The sequence below is a fragment of the Oncorhynchus mykiss genome, chromosome 7 (genome assembly GCF_013265735.2).
Source record: "Oncorhynchus mykiss isolate Arlee chromosome 7, USDA_OmykA_1.1, whole genome shotgun sequence".
In the NCBI taxonomy this organism is placed as follows: Eukaryota; Metazoa; Chordata; class Actinopteri; order Salmoniformes; family Salmonidae; genus Oncorhynchus; species Oncorhynchus mykiss.
In genome coordinates this window covers 9628649-9646148 of record NC_048571.1, presented here as the reverse complement: position 1 = coordinate 9646148, position 17500 = coordinate 9628649, and the positions used below count along the sequence as shown (strand labels likewise).

Genomic DNA, 17500 nt, shown 5'->3' with positions numbered 1-17500 from the left:
AACATACAGTCAATAATACAGTAGAAACAAGTCTATATACGATGTGAGCAAATGAGGTGAAATAAGGGAGGTAAAGGCAAAAAAAAAGGCCATGGTGGCAAAGTAAATACAATATAGCAAGTAAAACACTGGAATGGTAGATTTGCAATGGAAGAATGTGCAAAGTCGAAATAAAAATAATGGGGTGCAAAGGAGCAAAATAAATTAATTAATTAAATACAGTAGGGAAAGAGGTAGTTGTTTGGGCTAAATTATAGGTGGGCTATGTATAATGTATAATTTTCATAATGTATAATGTATAATTTGCAAATAAATTCATAAAAAATCCTACAATGTGATTTTTTCTCATTTTGTCTGTCATAGTTGAAGTGTACCTATGATGAAAATTACAGGCCTCTCTCATCTTTTTAAGTGGGAGAACTTGCACAATTGGTGGCTGACTAAATATTTTTTTGCCCCACTGTATATATATATACATATATCAGGTTGACCAGACAAGATGTAGCCTATATATATATCAGGCGGGCGGTTGAGCAGACAAGCTGAATAATCATATATATCATTATATACAGTTGAAGTCGGAAGTTTACATACACTTAGTTTGGAGTCATTAGAACTCGTTTTTCAACCATTCCACAAATTTCTTGTTAACAAATTATAGTTTTGGCAAGTCGGTTAGGACATCTACTTTGTGCATGACACAAGTCATTTTTCCAACAATTGTTTACAGACAGATTATTTCACTTTCACACATAATTCACTGTATCACAATTTCAGTGGGTCAGAAGTTTACATACACTAAGTTGACTGTGCCTTGGAAAATTCCAGAAAATGATGGCTTTAGAAGCTTCTGATAGGCTAATTGACATAATTTGGGAAATCAGCCAAGACCTCCACACGTCTCCACTCCAATTGCTTGACTTTGTTGTCCTTAAGCCAGTTGTCCACAACTTTGGAAGTATTCTTGGGGTCATTGTCCATTTGGAAGACCCATTTGCAACCAAGCTTTAACTTCTGATGTCTTGAGATGTTGCTTCAATATATCCACGTACTTTTCCTCCACATGATGCCATCTAGTTTATAAAGTGCACCAGTCCCTCCTGCAGCAAAGCACCCACACAACATGATGCTGCCACCCACGTGCTTCACTGTTGGGATGGTGTTCTTCGGCTTGCAAGCCTCCCCCTTTTTCCTTCAAACATAACGATGGTCATTGTGGCCAAACAGTTCTATTTTTGTTTCATCAGACCAGAGGACATTTCTCCAAAAAGTACAGTCGTTGTCCCCATGTGCAGTTGCAAACCGTAGTCTGACTTTTTTATGGCAGTTTTGGAGCAGTGGCTTCTTCCTTGCTGAGTTGCCTTTCAGGTTATGTCAACATAGGACTCGTTTTACTGTGGATATAGATACGTTTGTTTCCTCCAGCATCTTCACAAGGTCCTTTGTTGTTGTTTTGGGATTGATTTGCACTTTTCGCACCGAAGTACGTTCATCTCTAGGAGACAGAACGCGTCTCCTTCCTGAGCGGTATGACGGCTGCGTGGTCCCATGGTGTTTATACTTGCGTACTATTGTTTGTACAGATGAACGTGGTACCTTCAGGCATTTGGAAATTGCTCCCAAGGATGAACCAGACTTGTGGAGGTCTAAAAAACTATTCTGAAGTCTTGGCTGATTTCGTGTGATTTTCCCATGATGTCAAGCAAAGAGGTACTGAGTTTGAAGCGAGGCCTTGAAATACATCCACAGGTACACCTCCAATTGACTCAAAGAATGTCAATTAGCCTATCAGAAGCTTCTAAAGCCATGACATAATCTTCTGGAATTTTCCAAGCTGTTTAAAGGCACAGTGAACTTAGTGTATGTAAACTTCTGACCCACTGGAAATGTGATACAGTGAATTATAAGTGTGTCTATAAACAATTGTTGGAAAAATTACTTGTGTCATGCACAAAGTAGATGTCCTAACCAACCTGCCAAAACTACAGTTTGTTAACAAGAAATGAGTGGAATGGTTAAAAAATGAGTTTTAATGACTCCAACCTAAGTGTACGTAAACTTCTGACTTCAACTGTATCATACGTACATTTAACCATGACCATATAGACGTCTATGGTGCAGATGGGAGGCTGAGGCAGACGCTCGCCCTTCTCCAGGATGTCTGGGATCTCCCGCGTGGGGATGCCGTCATACGGCTTCCCTCCAAAAGTCATCAGCTCCCAGATAGTAACACCTGGAGAGAGAGAAAGATAGGGAGAGAGGAAGAAAGCAAGTAAGATAGAAAGAAAGAGAAAACGAGAGGGAAAGAGAAAGAGAGAGAAAGGAGAAACAGGAAGTCAGGTCATTTTGGCAAATGATGCGTCTAGTATCGTTTGTTTGTAATGTCACACGCACCGTAGCTCCACACATCACTCTGGTGTGTGAACTTCCTGTAGTGAATACACTCCAATGCCATCCACTTAATGGGCATCTAGAGAGAGAGAGAGAGAAAGGGGGAGAGAGAGCGAGAGCAGGGAGGGGAGTGAGAGTGCGAGAGAGAGAACAAGAGAAAGAGAGTGAGAGGGGATGAGAGAGAGAGAGAGAGAGAGAGAGAGAGAGAGAGAGAGAGAGAGAGAAAGAGGGAGAGACAGAGGGGGGATGAGAGAGAGAGATAGAGAGAGAGAGAGAAAGAGGGAGAGACAGAGGGGGGATGAGAGAGAGAGATAGAGAGAGAGAGAGAGAGAGAGAGAGAGAGAGAGAGGGAGAGAGAGAGAGAAAGAGAGAGAGACAGAGGGGGGATGAGAGAGAGATGAGAGGGAGGGGATGAGAGAGACAAAGGGAGAGGTGGCGAGAGAGAGAAGGATTATTCACTCTAGTGCACTGATGATACAAATGTCAAGAGAGAACAGACAAGTGTTGGTGAATGTTTCCTCTCCAACCTAAAACTCTCTGATTCATCATCATGCATCAGATGGAAAGGTTGTGATGGGTCTATGTAGAAAAATAGATGATCTGTTTTCATATTCCTGGTAGAACTGACCTTAACACTTTTAACAGTTAATACCATCTACATTCATATCCATGGCAGGAATTGAGTAGCCTCATTCCATTATGTTCCATTCATATCCATGGCAGGAGTTGAGTAGCCTCATTCCATTACGTTCCATTCATATCCATGGCAGGAGTTGAGTAGCCTCATTCCATTACGTTCCATTCATATCCGTGGCAGGAGTTGAGTAGCCTCATTCCATTACGTTCCATTCATATCCATGGCAGGAATTGAGTAGCCTCATTCCATTATGTTCCATTCATATCCATGGCAGGAGTTGAGTAGCCTCATTCCATTACGTTCCATTCATATCCATGGCAGGAATTGAGTAGCCTCATTCCATTATGTTCCATTCATATCCATGGCAGGAGTTGAGTAGCCTCATTCCATTACGTTCCATTCATATCCATGGCAGGAGTTGAGTAGCCTCCTTCCATTACGTTCCATTCATATCCTAGTCAGGAATTGAGTAGCCTCATTCCATTATGTTCCATTCATATCCATGGCAGGAGTTGAGTAGCCTCATTCCATTACGTTCCATTCATATCCATGGCAGGAATTGAAATGAAATGAAACAGTCTTCAAAATATGAAGGTTAGCTTTCATTATGTGCATGATCTTGGATCCAAGGCTGACTACTGCATGTTGCAAGGCATTTTCTGGGATGGACAGTGATATGCCAGTGTAACACTTGTTACAGTGAAATGTACAACATGTCAACATTGGCCGTCATAGCAACCAGTACCACATCATGTGATTTTCTTCTGGACTGGAGGACCCAATTACCTCCAGCAGGTAGGTACACTGTGGAAACCTATTACCTACTAGAACATGACCGGTATTATATCCTGTCCATATTAACTGGGTTTCATCTCTCACTCTCTTCTCTACTGCAACTTCAAGAGGAAAATGAAACACGCTTGTTTTCAATGGTATTCAGTGCATTCAGAAAGTATTCAGACCCCTCGACTCTTTCCACATTTTGTTACGTTACAGCCTTATTCAAAAATGAATTTAAAAAAACTTTTTCCTCATCCATCTACACACAATACCCCACCATGACATCACAATACCACATCATGACATCACAATACCCCATCATGACATCACAATACCCCATCATGACATCACAATACCCCATCATGACATCACAACACCCCATCATGACATCACAATACCCCATCATGACATCGCAATACCCCATCATGACATCACAATACCCCATCATGACATCACAACACCCCATCATGACATCACAATACCCCATCATGACATCGCAATACCCCATCATGACGAAGTGAAAACAGGTTTTCAGACATTTTTGCAAATGTTTTAAAATAAAAATGGTAGCTGATAATGTGCCTCTGTACGCCTATGTAGACATTCCATAAAAAATCAGCCGTTTACAATAGTCATTTACAACATTAACAATGTCTACACTTTATATCTGATCAATTTGATGTCTTTCAAAAACAAGGACATTTCTAAATGACCCCAAACTTTTAAACGGGAGTGTATATATTAATCAATAGTTTACATTAAACATTTAGATGTGATTCTGTATACCATCGCAACACACACGCACGCACGCACGCACGCACACACACACACACACACACACACACACACACACACACACACACACACACACACACACACACACACACACACACACACACACACACACACACACACACACACACACACACACAAACACACACACACACACACACACACACACACACACACACACACACACACACACACACACACACACACACACACACACCTTGCCCCCGTCAGCGTTATACTCTTTCTCGTCGACGTCCAGCAGTCTGGCCAGGCCAAAGTCAGTGATCTTGATGTGGTTGGGGGACTTGACCAGAACATTACGGGCTGCCAGATCTCTGTGGACCAGCCTTCTCTCCTCCAGATACATCATACCCTGGGATGGTGGTAGAGAGAGAGAGAGAGAAAGAGAGAGGAGGGAGAGAGAGAGGGAGAGAGAGAAAGAGAGGGGAGGGATATAGAGAAGGAGAGAGAAGAGGGAGAGAGAGAGAGGAGGAAGAGAGAGAGAGGGGGAGAGAGAGAGGAGGAAGGGAGAGGGGAGACAGATAGAGAGAGGAAAGAGGAGATAGAGAGACAGAGCGAGAGAGAGAGACAAATAGAGAGAGAGGGGGGAGAGGAGAGAGAGAGAGAGAGAAGGAAGATAGAGAGAGAGAGACAGAGAGAGAGAGAGAGAGAGAGAGAGAGAGAGAGAGAGAGAGAGAGGAGGAGGAAGGGAGAGGGGAGAGAGATAGAGAGGAAAGAGGAGATAGAGAGACAGAGCGAGAGAGAGAGACAAATATAGAGAGAGGGGGGAGAGGAGAGATAGAGATAGGATAGAGTAGATAGAGATAGAGAGAGATTGACAGCGAGAGAGGGAGGGAGAGAGCGAGAGAGGGAGAGACAATAGAAATAGAGAGATCGACAGCAAGAGAGGGAGGGAGAGAGCGAGAGAGGGAGAGACAAATAGAGATAGAGAGATTGACAGCGAGAGAGGGAGGGAGAGAGAAATACACAATTTTTCTGATTGTGTATTGCCATTTCCATCACAATCATCATCATCATCATCATCATCACAATCATTATCGTCACAATCATTATCATCATCAACATCAACACCACCACCATTCTCTCTTCTCCCTGCCCTGCGCTGTTCTCCCTGCCCTGTTCACCCTACCCTGGTCTCCTGGCCCTGTCCTGCCCTGTTCTCCCTACCCTAGTCTCCCGGCCCTGTCCTGCCCTGTTCTCCCTACCCTGGTCTCCTGGCCCTGTCCTGCCCTGTTCTCCCTAGCCTGGTCTCCGGGCCCTGTCCTGCCCTGTTCTCCCTACCCTGGTCTCCTGGCCCTGTCCTGCCCTGGTCTCCCTACCCTGGTCTCCTGGCCCTGTCCTGCCCTGTTCACCCTACCCTGGTCTCCGGGCCCTGTCCTGCCCTGTTCTCCCTACCCTGGTCTCCTGGCCCTGTCCTGCCCTGCTCTCCCTACCCTGGTCTCCGGGCCCTGTCTTGCCCTGTTCTCCCTACCCTGGTCTCCTGGCCCTGTCCTGCCCTGTTCTCCCTACCCTGGTCTCCTGGCCCTGTCTTGCCCTGTTCTCCCTACCCTGGTCTCCCGGTCCTGTCCTGCCCTGGTCTCCCTACCCTGGTCTCCTGGCCCTGTCCTGCCCTGTTCTCCCTACCCTGGTCTCCCGGCCCTGTCCTGCCATGTTCTCCCTACCCTGGTCTCCCGGCCCTGTCCTGCCCTGTTCTCCCTGCCCTGCCCTGTTCTCCCTGACAGATTGGGACAGGAGGTGTGTTAGGGAGAGTGACCCTGACAGACCGGGACAGGAGGTGTATGAACCTCGCCTTCACACACACACCTCCCAATCCACACACCGCCCAGTCCACACACCGCCCAGTCCACACACCGCCCAGTCCACACACCTCCCAGTACACACATCTCCCAGTCCACACACCTCCCAGTCCACACACCGCCCAGTCCACATACCGCCCAGTCCACACACCTCCCAGTCCACACACCTCCCAGTCCACACACCTCCCAGTCCACACACCTCCTAGTCCACACACCTCCTAGTCCACACACCGCCCAGTCCACACACCGCCCAGTCCACATACCGCCCAGTCCACACACCTCCCATCCACACACCGCCCAGTCCACACACCTCCCATCCACACACCGCCCAGTTCACACCTCCCATCCACACACCGCCCAGTCCACACACCTCCCATCCACACACCTCCCATCCACACACCGCCCAGTCCACACACTGGGCGGTGTGTGGGCGGTGATTACACATCATTTAGATTTACACCCCCCTCAGACGGGGACAATATGATAAGACAGGGCCGACAGAGAGACGTACTCGTAGAAATAAAGCAGGTGTGTGTGTGTGCCAGAGAGAGACTGTATGGCCATGTGTCTTGTCTACTATTTACTAGAACTGCAAACTGTGTAATAATCATATGACCTACTATGCAGAATGTACTGCATACCATGTGATAATGATATTACCTACTATACAGAATGTACTGCATACCGTGTAATAATCATATTATCTACTATTTAGAATGTACTGCATACTGTGTAATAATCATACTACCTACTATTTAGAATGTACTGCATACCGTGTAATAATCATACTACCTACTATTTAGAATGTACTGCATACTGTGTAATAATCATATTACCTACTATTTAGAACGTACTACTTAGTAAGAATGTATACTCTTACCAACATACTCCTCCATACTGAGAATGTCAACAGATGCGTACCTGCATTGTTACCCATCATTATTTCATGTTGGTACAGGCCGTCCCCTATCTGATTCAGAACGTAGGTACAGGTATTCAGACTCATGTTGGTACAGTCCGTCCCCTATCTGATTCAGAATGTAGGTATGTTATTCAGACTCATGTTGGTACAGTCCGTCCCCTATCTGATTCAGAACGTAGGTACAGGTATTCAGACTCATGTTGGTACAGTCCGTCCCCTATCTGATTCAGAACGTAGGTATGTTATTCAGACTCATGTTGGTACAGTCTGTCCCCTATCTGATTCAGAACGTAGGTACAGGTATTCAGACTCATGTTGGTACAGTCCGTCCCCTATCTGATTTAGAATGTAGGTATGTTATTCAGACTCATGTTGGTACAGTCCGTCCCCTATCTGATTCAGAACGTAGGTACAGGTATTCAGACTCATGTTGGTACAGTCCGTCCCCTATCTGATATAGAACGTAGGTACAGGTATTCAGACTCATGTTGGTACAGTCCGTCCCCTATCTGATTCAGAACGTAGTGTGGCAAAGAAGGGGGTCGAGTGATAAATGGCAGATATGTGAGAGCAGAACTAATAAACGGGCTCTGCCCGATCACTAAAATGGCCACCCCTGTCAGAACTACAGATCACAAAATGGCCGACCGCCAAAACTACAAGTCCCAGAAGCAAGGGGAACCCTCAGAAAGTGGAGCCGAATCACAGATAAAGGGTCAAGAAAAACCAGGAAGAGAGAGAGAGCGTGCTGGAAGGATCTATGAACAATAGAGAAAGAGACAATAGAGATTGGCTGGATTTACCGTGTATGAGCTGGATTGTTTTGGACTTACCTGTTGGCGTTTGGACCTGGACCTACCGAGAACCCGATTCGTGTAACGAACCCTGCTATCCTTGACCTCGCCTACGGCCTGGGTGGACCAGGACGGAGAAACACACAAACAGGTACTGTCCTGTTCGAAAGAACTCTCATTCTTGGGTGATTTGGTGACAGTTTACCACTTAATTTGTGACAAACGCTCCTAACCTTGAAGAGGTTTGCCACAGTAGGTACAGGTATTCAGACTCATGTTGGTACAGTCCGTCCCCTATCTGATTCAGAACGTAGGTATGTTATTCAGACTCATGTTGGTACAGTCCGTCCCCTATCTGATTCAGAACGTAGGTATGTTATTCAGACTCATGTTGGTACAGTCCGTCCCCTATCTGATTCAGAACGTAGGTATGTTATTCAGACTCATGTTGGTACAGTCCGTCCCCTATCTGATTCAGAACGTAGGTATGTTATTCAGACTCATGTTGGTACAGTCCGTCCCCTATCTGATTCAGAACGTAGGTATGTTATTCAGACTCATGTTGGTACAGTCCGTCCCCTATCTGATTCAGAACGTAGGTACAGGTATTCAGACTTGACCTGTGTGTATGTAGAGGACCGGCTTAAAGTGGGATCGTGTGTGTGTGTATGTCACACCCTGAATTGTTTGTGTGTGTTTGCGTATCTTTGACACACTCCCACTACAGCGTCATACATGTTTCTACCTGCTCTCACATTCTCACGTTAGAATAAGACGTTCATACATGTTTCTACCTGCTCTCACATTCTCACGTTAGAATAAGACGTTCATACATGTTTCTACCTGCTCTCACATTCTCACGTTAGAATAAGACGTTCATACATGTTTCTACCTGCTCTCACAGTCTCATGTTAGAATAAGACGTTCATACATGTTTCTACCTGCTCTCACATTCTCACGTTAGAATAAGACGTTCATACATGTTTCTACCTGCTCTCACAGTCTCATGTTAGAATAAGAAGTTCATACATGTTTCTACCTGCTCTCACAGTCTCATGTTAGAATAAGAAGTTCATACATGTTTCTCAAATGTCAAATTTCTAGGTTGTTCCAAAAGTCAAATGTCGAAGTGTTTAAGATTAAGTTCAGGCATTAACTCTGAATGGTTAAGTTCAGGCATTAACTCTGAATGGTTAAGTTCAGGCATTAACTCTGAATGGTTAAGTTCAGGCATTAACTCTGAATGGTAAAGTTCAGGCATTAACTCTGAATGGTAAAGTTCAGGCATTAACTCTGAATGAGGAAGGTTAGGCATTAACTCTGAATGGTGAAGGTTAGGCATTAACTCTGAATGGTGAAGGTTAGGCATTAACTCTGAATGGTTAAGGTTAGACATTAACTCTGAATAGTTAAGGTTAGGCATTAACTCTGAATGGTGAAGGTAAGGCATTAACTCTGAATGGTTAAAGTTAAGCATTAACTCTGAATGGGGAAGGTTAGGCATTAACTCTGAATGGGGAAGGTTAGGCATTAACTCTGAATGGTTAAGGTTAGGCATTAACTCAATGGTTAAGGTTAGGGCTAATGTCTGGGAAAGGTTTAAAACAAAACTATCAACATTGGATTGAAACTTGTAACCTTTGGCACCAGATGATTACCTTTGGCAGAGGATTACACCCTAGTAAAACCCAAACCTACTAGAAGGTAACAGCGGTCACTGTTGCCCCCCGAGTGTCTGGTTTCTACGTCATCTCCCAACGTCCTCACACATGGATGGACATCGAATTCTGACCTGTATGACAGGTGACCTGGCTGTAGTGTTTACAGCTAAGCTTGTCACAGTTTGACAGAATGCATCGGAATTTCAAGCTCCCCTCAATGTGTATACACACACTGCAATTGGGCCTATTATCAAGATGGTTAGTCATTGGAGAAAATTGATGTCCTGCCAACACATTAATGTTGATGACAAAGCCCAATGAGCGAAGCTGTGAAGTGGAGGAAATCATAGAGGCTTGTGGTAAGACTGTGGGGACTCTGTTCTCCGCCTTCATTTGTTGCTCAATGGACTGGATGGGAACATCGATGCGTGTGGCTGCAAACACACAATACACACACACGGACGCAGATAAGCAGGCACGCACACAGGCAGGCAGGCACGTGCACACACACACAAACACACACAAACACACACACACAAAGCAAGCCAAAACACACACAGAGGCAGACAGGGAGGAGGGCCAATTGAAGTGCATTATTCTGGATGATAAACAAGTGAATGGCACTTTGTGGTGTGATCAATAAAAGCCCCGGTAAAGAGGGGAGTGTCTGTCTCCCTCCCTCTCCTCTACCACTAGACAGTGGAGAAACAGACAGAGAGAGAGAGAGAGGAGGGTGTCTGTCTCCCTCCTCTCCTCTACCACTAGACAGTGGAGAAACAGACAGAGGGGGGTGTCTGTCTCCCTCTCCTCTACCACTAGAGAGTCGAGAAACAGACAGAGACAGAGAGGGGGGTGTCTGTCTCCCCCCTCTTCTCTACCACTAGACAGTGTAGAAACAGACAGAGAGAGAGAGGGGGGTGTCTGTCTCCCTCCCTCTCCTCTACCACTAGACAGTGGAGAAACAGACAGAGAGAGAGAGGGGGGTGTCTGTCTCCCTCCTCTCCTCTACCACTAGACAGTGGAGAAACAGACAGAGGGGGTGGGGGGGGGGGGGGGGGGGTGGGGGGGTGGTGTCTGTCTCCTTCCCTCTCCTCTACCACTAGACAGTGGAGAAACAGACAGAGAGAGAGGGGGGGGGGTTGTCTGTCTCCTCTACCACTAGACAGTGGAGAAACAGACAGAGAGAGAGTGGGTGGGGGGGGGGGGGGGGGGTGTCTGTCTCCCTCCCTCTCCTCTAGCACTAGACAGTGGAGAAACAGACAGAGAGAGAGGGGGGGGGGGGGGTTGTCTGTCTCCTCTACCACTAGACAGTGGAGAAACAGACAGAGAGAGAGAGGGGGGTGTCTGTCTCCCTCCCTCTCCTCTACCACTAGACAGTGGAGAAACAGACAGAGAGAGAGAGGGGGGTGTCTGTCTCCCTTCCTCTCCTCTACCAGTAGACAGTGGAGAAACAGACAGAGAGGGGGGGGGGGGGTGTCTCTATAACAAAGAATAAAGAGCAAAAACATATACATGATCAAATACAGATCTTAGAATCAACTATTAAAGACTACCAGAACCCACTGGATTCTCCAATTACATTGAATGAGTTACAGGACAAAATAAAAACCCTCCAACCCAAAAAGGCCTGTGGTGTTGATGGTATCCTCAATGAAATGATCAAATATACAGACAACAAATTCCAATTGGCTATACTAAAACTCTTTAACATCATCCTTAGCTCTGGCATCTTCCCCAATATCTGGAACCAAGGACTGATCACCCAATCCACAAAAGTGGAGACAAATTTGACCCCAATAACTACCATGGAATATGCGTCAACAGTAACCTTGGGAAAATCCTCTGCATTATCATTAACAGCAGACTCGTACATTTCCTCAATGAAAACAATGTACTGAGCAAATGTCAAATTGGCTTTTTACCAAATTACCGTACAACAGACCATGTATTCCGCCCTGCACACCCTAATTGACAACCAAACAAACCAAAACAAAGGCAAAGTCTTCTCATGCTTTGTTGCTTTCAAAAAAGCCTTTGACTCAATTTGGCATGAGGGTCTGCTATACAAACTGATGGAAAGTGGTGTTGGGGTAAAACATACGACATTATGAAATCCATGTACACAAACAACAAGTGTGCGGTTAAAATTGGCAAAAAACACACACATTTCTTCGCACATGGTCGTGGGGTTAGACAGGGATGCAGATTAAGCCCCACCCTCTTCAACATATATATCAACGAATTGGCGCGGGCACTAGAAAAGTCTGCAGCACCCGGCCTCACCCTACTAGAATCCGAAGTCAAATGTCTGCTGTTTGCTGATGATCTGGTGCTTCTGTCACCAACCAAGGAGGGCCTACAGCAGCACCTAGATCTTATGCACAGATTCTGTCAGACCTGACAGTAAATCTCAGTAAGACCAAAATAATGGTGTTCCAAAAAATGTCCAGTCACCAGGACCACAAATACACATTCCATCTAGACACCATTGCCCTTGAGCACACAAAAAACGATATGGACCTCGGCCTAAACATCAGCGCCACAGGTAACTTCCACAAAGCTGTGAACGATCTGAGAGACAAGGCAAGAAGGGCATTCTATGCCATCAAAAGGAACATAAATTTCAACATACCAATTAGGATTTGGCTAAAAATACTTGAACCAGTCATAGAGCCCATTGCCCTTTATGGTTGTGAGGTCTGGGGTCCGCTCACCAACCAAGACTTCACAAAATGGGACAAACACCAAATTGAGACTCTGCACGCAGAATTCTGCAAAAATATCCTCTGTGTACAACGTAGAACACCAAATAATGCATGCCGAGCAGAATTAGGCCGATACCCACTAATTATCAAAATCCAGAAAAGAGCCGTTAAATTCTACAAACACCTAAAAGGAAGCGATTCCCAAACCTTCCACAACAAAGCCATCACCTACAGAGAGATGAACCTGGAGAAGAGTCCCGTAAGCAAGCTGGTCCTGGGGCTCTGTTCACAAACACAAACACACCCCACAGAGCCCCAGGACAGCAGCACAATTAGACCCAACCAAATCATGAGAAAACAAAAAGATAATTACTTGACACATTGGAAAGAATTAACAAAAAAACAGAGCAAACTAGAATGCTATTTGGCCCTACACAGAGAGTACACAGCGGCAGAATACCTGACCACTGTGACTGACCCAAAATTAAGGAAAGCTTTGACTATGTACAGACTCAGTGAGCATAGCCTTGCTATTGAGAAAGGCCGCCGTAGGCAGACATGGCTCTCAAGAGAAGACAGGCTATGTGCACACTGCACACAAAATGAGGTGGAAACTGAGCTGCACTTCCTAACCTCCTGCCCAATGTATGACCATATTAGAGACACATATTTCCCTCAGATTACACAGATACACAAAGAGTTCGAAAACAAATCCAATTTTGAAAAACTCCCATATCTACTGGGTGAAATTCCACAGTGTGCCATCACAGCAGCAAGATTTGTGACCTGTTGCCACGAGAAAAGTGCAACCAGTAAAGAACAAACACCATTGTAAATACAACCCATATTTATGCTTATTTATTTTATCTTGTGTCCTTCACCATTTGTACATTGTTAAAACACTGTATATATAATATGACATTTGTAATGTCTTTATTGTTTTGAAACTTCTGTATGTGTAATGTTTACTGTTAATTTTCATTGTTTATTTCACTTTATATATTCACTTTATATTTTATCTACCTCACTTGCTTTGGCAATGTTAACACATGTTTCCCATGCCAATAAAGCCCTTGAATTGAATTGAATTGAATTGAATTGAGAGAGAAAGGGTGTCTGTCTGTCTCCCTCTCCTCTACCACTAGACAATGGAGAAACACTGCTACACCCCTAACGTCGCGTGCGCGAGTGTTGCCAAATAAATCTATATTATTCAATTATAATGTGTGGGGGGACAAAATAAATGTATGCGCGATGGCACACGCGCTCAGCCGGTTTGGGTTCCGTGTTATACAGAAACCTGAAAATATACGGGGGTTTATATCAGCTAGACTCTGCTTTCACAGAGCACAAAAGCTGAGTCAGGTAAATTGTGTTGGAAAGCACGGTGTCATGGTGGCGGTGGAGGTGTTCACTAGACGAATGTGAGGATAAATGGATAGTGTAGACGGCTGGTGGAGTTAGAGAGAGAGAGAGACAGAGAGAGAGAGTGAAAGAGAGACACATAGAGATAGAGAGAGGGAGAGAGACAGAGAGCAAGAGAATGAGAGAGAGAGACAGAGACAGAGACAGAGACAGAGAGAGAGAGAGAGACAGAGACAGAGAGAGAGAAAGAGAGAGAGAGGAAGCGAGAGAGAGAGGACGCGAGAGAGAGAGAGAGGAAGAGAGAGAGAGAGAGAGGAAGCGCGTGCGCGAGAGAGAGAGGAAGCGAGAGAGAGACAGAGAGAAAGAGAGAGAAAAAGAGAGAGAGGAAGAGAGAGAGCTCTAAACATACCATAAATATCACACTGCTCCACGCTCCATTCCTTACCTACTTACCATGGAGTCCTGCCAATAGAATTACAATGGGCAATGACAGCACTCCGGCATTGGGGGAGTGGGAGGTGGTGGGGTGGAAGTGTATTTAAAATAGATCACTTCTGGGGCCCAGACCCGGGGGCCGATCAATAGAGATGCTGATTACAATAAAGCCTTGAAGAACGGACAGACTACGGGCCGTCCTCCATAATATTTATCCTCTCTGTCTGCTTTAGGACGCATTAGGAATCCACAGTGAATATAGCACATTAATACTGTCCTACAGTCCTAGGTTGCAACCCAAATGGTACTCTTTTTACTGAGTAGTGCACTACATTTCAACAGAGCCCTAGGAGGCGGTCCTACATACCCTGGTCAGAAGTAGTGCACTACATTTCAACAGAGCCCTAGGAGGCAGTCCTACCGACCCTGGTTAGAAATAGTGCACTACATTTCAACAGAGCCCTAGGAGGCAGTCCTACCGACCCTGGTTAGAAGTAGTGCACTACATTTCAACAGAGCCCTAGGAGGCGGTCCTACCGACCCTGGTCAGAAGTAGTGCACTACATTTCAACAGAGCCCTAGGAGGCGGTCCTACCTACCCAGGTCAGAAGTAGTGGACTACATTTCAACAGAGCCCTAGGAGGCGGTCCTACATACCCTGGTTAGAAGTAGTGCACTACATAGGGAATAGTGACAACGCAATGAAGGGCACATTGTGGAGCGCAGCAGTGTACAATGAAATGAGGACCTAAATATTGTCACTCTGTAGTTGGTTGGGGCCATAAACACTATGACCACATTGAACTGATGTCGTCGCTGTCATGTTGTGAGTGTTGGAAGTGTTGCCTTGGTAGTTGTTTAGGTGTCACTAGTTGTGATGCTGAGATGTGTCATTGTATATAATGTCGAAGGTAATGGTAGTTGTTTAGGTGTCATAACTTGTGATGCTAAGATGTGCCATTGTAAATAATGTTGAAGGTAATGGTAGTTGTTTAGGTGTCATAACTTGTGATGCTAAAATGTGCCATTGTAAATAATGTTGAAGGTAATGGCATAGATGCATAAATAGCCCCATCAATCCTCTACTCCCTCTGTTTCTTCTCCTCCTCCTTGTCCCTTCCCTATCCTCTCTCTCTCTTTACTCTCTTCTTCCTCCTTCCCCTCTCCTCCTCCTCCTCCACATCTTCCTCCTCTTTATCATCATCCTCCTCGTCACCCTCCTCCTCCTCACCCTCCTCCTCCTCCTCCTCCTCCTTTTCTGGTTCCTCTTCCTCCTCCTTCCTTCTCATTCTACTGCATTTAAGGGAACAATAGTGACTCACTTAACATTTTCAGTACCCAGGAACTTGTGAATATGCCAAGTAATAAAGAATTCTAATTGTAATTTTGCAAGGTTATCTGTCTAGAAGATAGATCTTGGCCACCTCTTGGCTGGGACTGTCACCATCAGTGTTCAAGTGAGTCTGAGTGTCTGGCAGGCTGACTCTGTGGTTCGTTACACTGTGTTCTTCCCACACACTGTAGCAAGACACAAAGACACACACACACACACACACACACGCAAACACCATGCTGAGGCCCTACCGCCACATACACACACACACACCTTCCCTCTCACACACACACACACACACACACACACACACCTTCCCTCTCACAAACACACAACTCTGATTATCAGCCATGGGGGAGCCACTGATCACACACCCCTCCCCATCACTGACCTTGGAGAATGTGTCTTCATGAGGGGTGAGGGTGTGAAGCAAGTCTCCAGGTCACAGTACTGTTCTAATGTCCCTCAACGAACCAGGTAAACAAGCCTGCTTCTGTTCAGACAGTATTTAACAAGGAACCAGGTAAACAAGCCTGCTTCTGTTCAGATAGTATGTGAGACTTTAACTAACGAAGTTAAAAGGGGCAACAAGAACACAATAGTTGATCGCAGTTTGAATCCTGGTGAATCAGTATTTGTCAATTTTCTATTCATATTCTGAATATGAATCTCTGGTGCACGTTTTTAATTTATTTAAAGGGTAGGGTTCTTAAACAGTAGGGATCTTAAAGGGTAGGGTTCTTAAACAGTAGGGATCTTAAAGGGTAGGGTTCTTAAACAGTAGGAATCTTAAAGGGTAGGGTTCTTAAACAGTAGGGATCTTAAAGGGTAGGGTTCTTAAACAGTAGGAATCTTAAAGGGTAGGGTTCTTAAAAGGGTATGTATCATAAACGTAACCACATGTAACATGTGGATTGGCATTAGAATCATCATCAAAAGTCCCAATGGAAAGTTACACCGCACTTATTTTTCGAGTTATTACATAAAACGGATCAGAATTCCAAAGAATGCCGAAGTCATGTCGGGAAAAAGTGTTTTTTCTGCGGTGTGATGTAATATGGAGGCCCCGGCAAGCCAGCCTATTCCCTGTACTGTAAATTCCAACATAAATAACTTAAAATGTATAAACCAAATCGGTTTCAATTTCATTTTCAGCCAATTTACAAACAAATATGAATGTATTGTTTACAAATCAACTTGCAAGGTTGCTAGCCAACTAGCCTGCTAACGTTAGCCCTACACGCCTGCTAAAACATAATCACAGATTAAAAGACGGGGCTGGGGCCCATCTGATGGTAAAACTTTTAAAAGAACGCCGGCTGAGTTAGTGAGGGGGAGGCAAGCGCTTTGCTAGGCCAATGGAGAGAAAGAGAAATCCAAAGTAGATATAATCCAGATGTCCGTCAGCTAGCGCACCAGCAATAAGTTACAAAACTCCCATAGCCTACTTCACAGAGAACATGCCGAAAAGTTAACAAAACAAAAATAAGAACAGACAAGGTATTACACAATTACAGCAAGCAGGTTGTGACATCGGTGACTAAAAACTCAAGCTTCCTATCCTTTAAGGTATTCAAAATAAGCCCTGAGAAAAGTGCTGTGGCCATGACAGAGAGAAAGAACAAGCAGAGCTATCTGGCATACCATAGAAAGATGATGTTGACAGAGTAAAGGGGAGTGTGAGAGAGAGAGAGAGAGAGAGAGAGAGAGAGAGAGAGAGAGAGAGAGAGAGAGAAAAAAAAAAGAGTGTATTAGAGCTGAGATCTAAGGTTACAGTGTGGGTTTAAGTAGAGTATGGGTAGAAAATGTGTGTGCAACAGCCCTTAAGTGTATACACTGGCTAACTAGCTTTTGCTCAAAAGGCGGCA

At 45.0% G+C, this 17500-nt stretch overlaps 1 protein-coding gene across 2 annotated transcripts in view; it reads right to left on the bottom strand.

Moving 5' to 3' along the window:
- LOC110515808 (receptor tyrosine-protein kinase erbB-4) overlaps window positions 1-17500 on the bottom strand; it is a 479351-nt gene that overhangs the window by 18477 nt on the left and 443374 nt on the right. For both annotated transcript variants that reach the window (XM_036982454.1, XM_036982455.1), the window contains exons 21-23: window positions 4818-4973; window positions 2395-2470; window positions 2087-2233 (exon numbers count right to left, since the gene is read on the bottom strand). In XM_036982454.1, the coding sequence (XP_036838349.1) occupies window positions 2087-2233; window positions 2395-2470; window positions 4818-4973 (379 nt within the window). The remainder of the gene's footprint in view (window positions 1-2086; window positions 2234-2394; window positions 2471-4817; window positions 4974-17500) is intronic.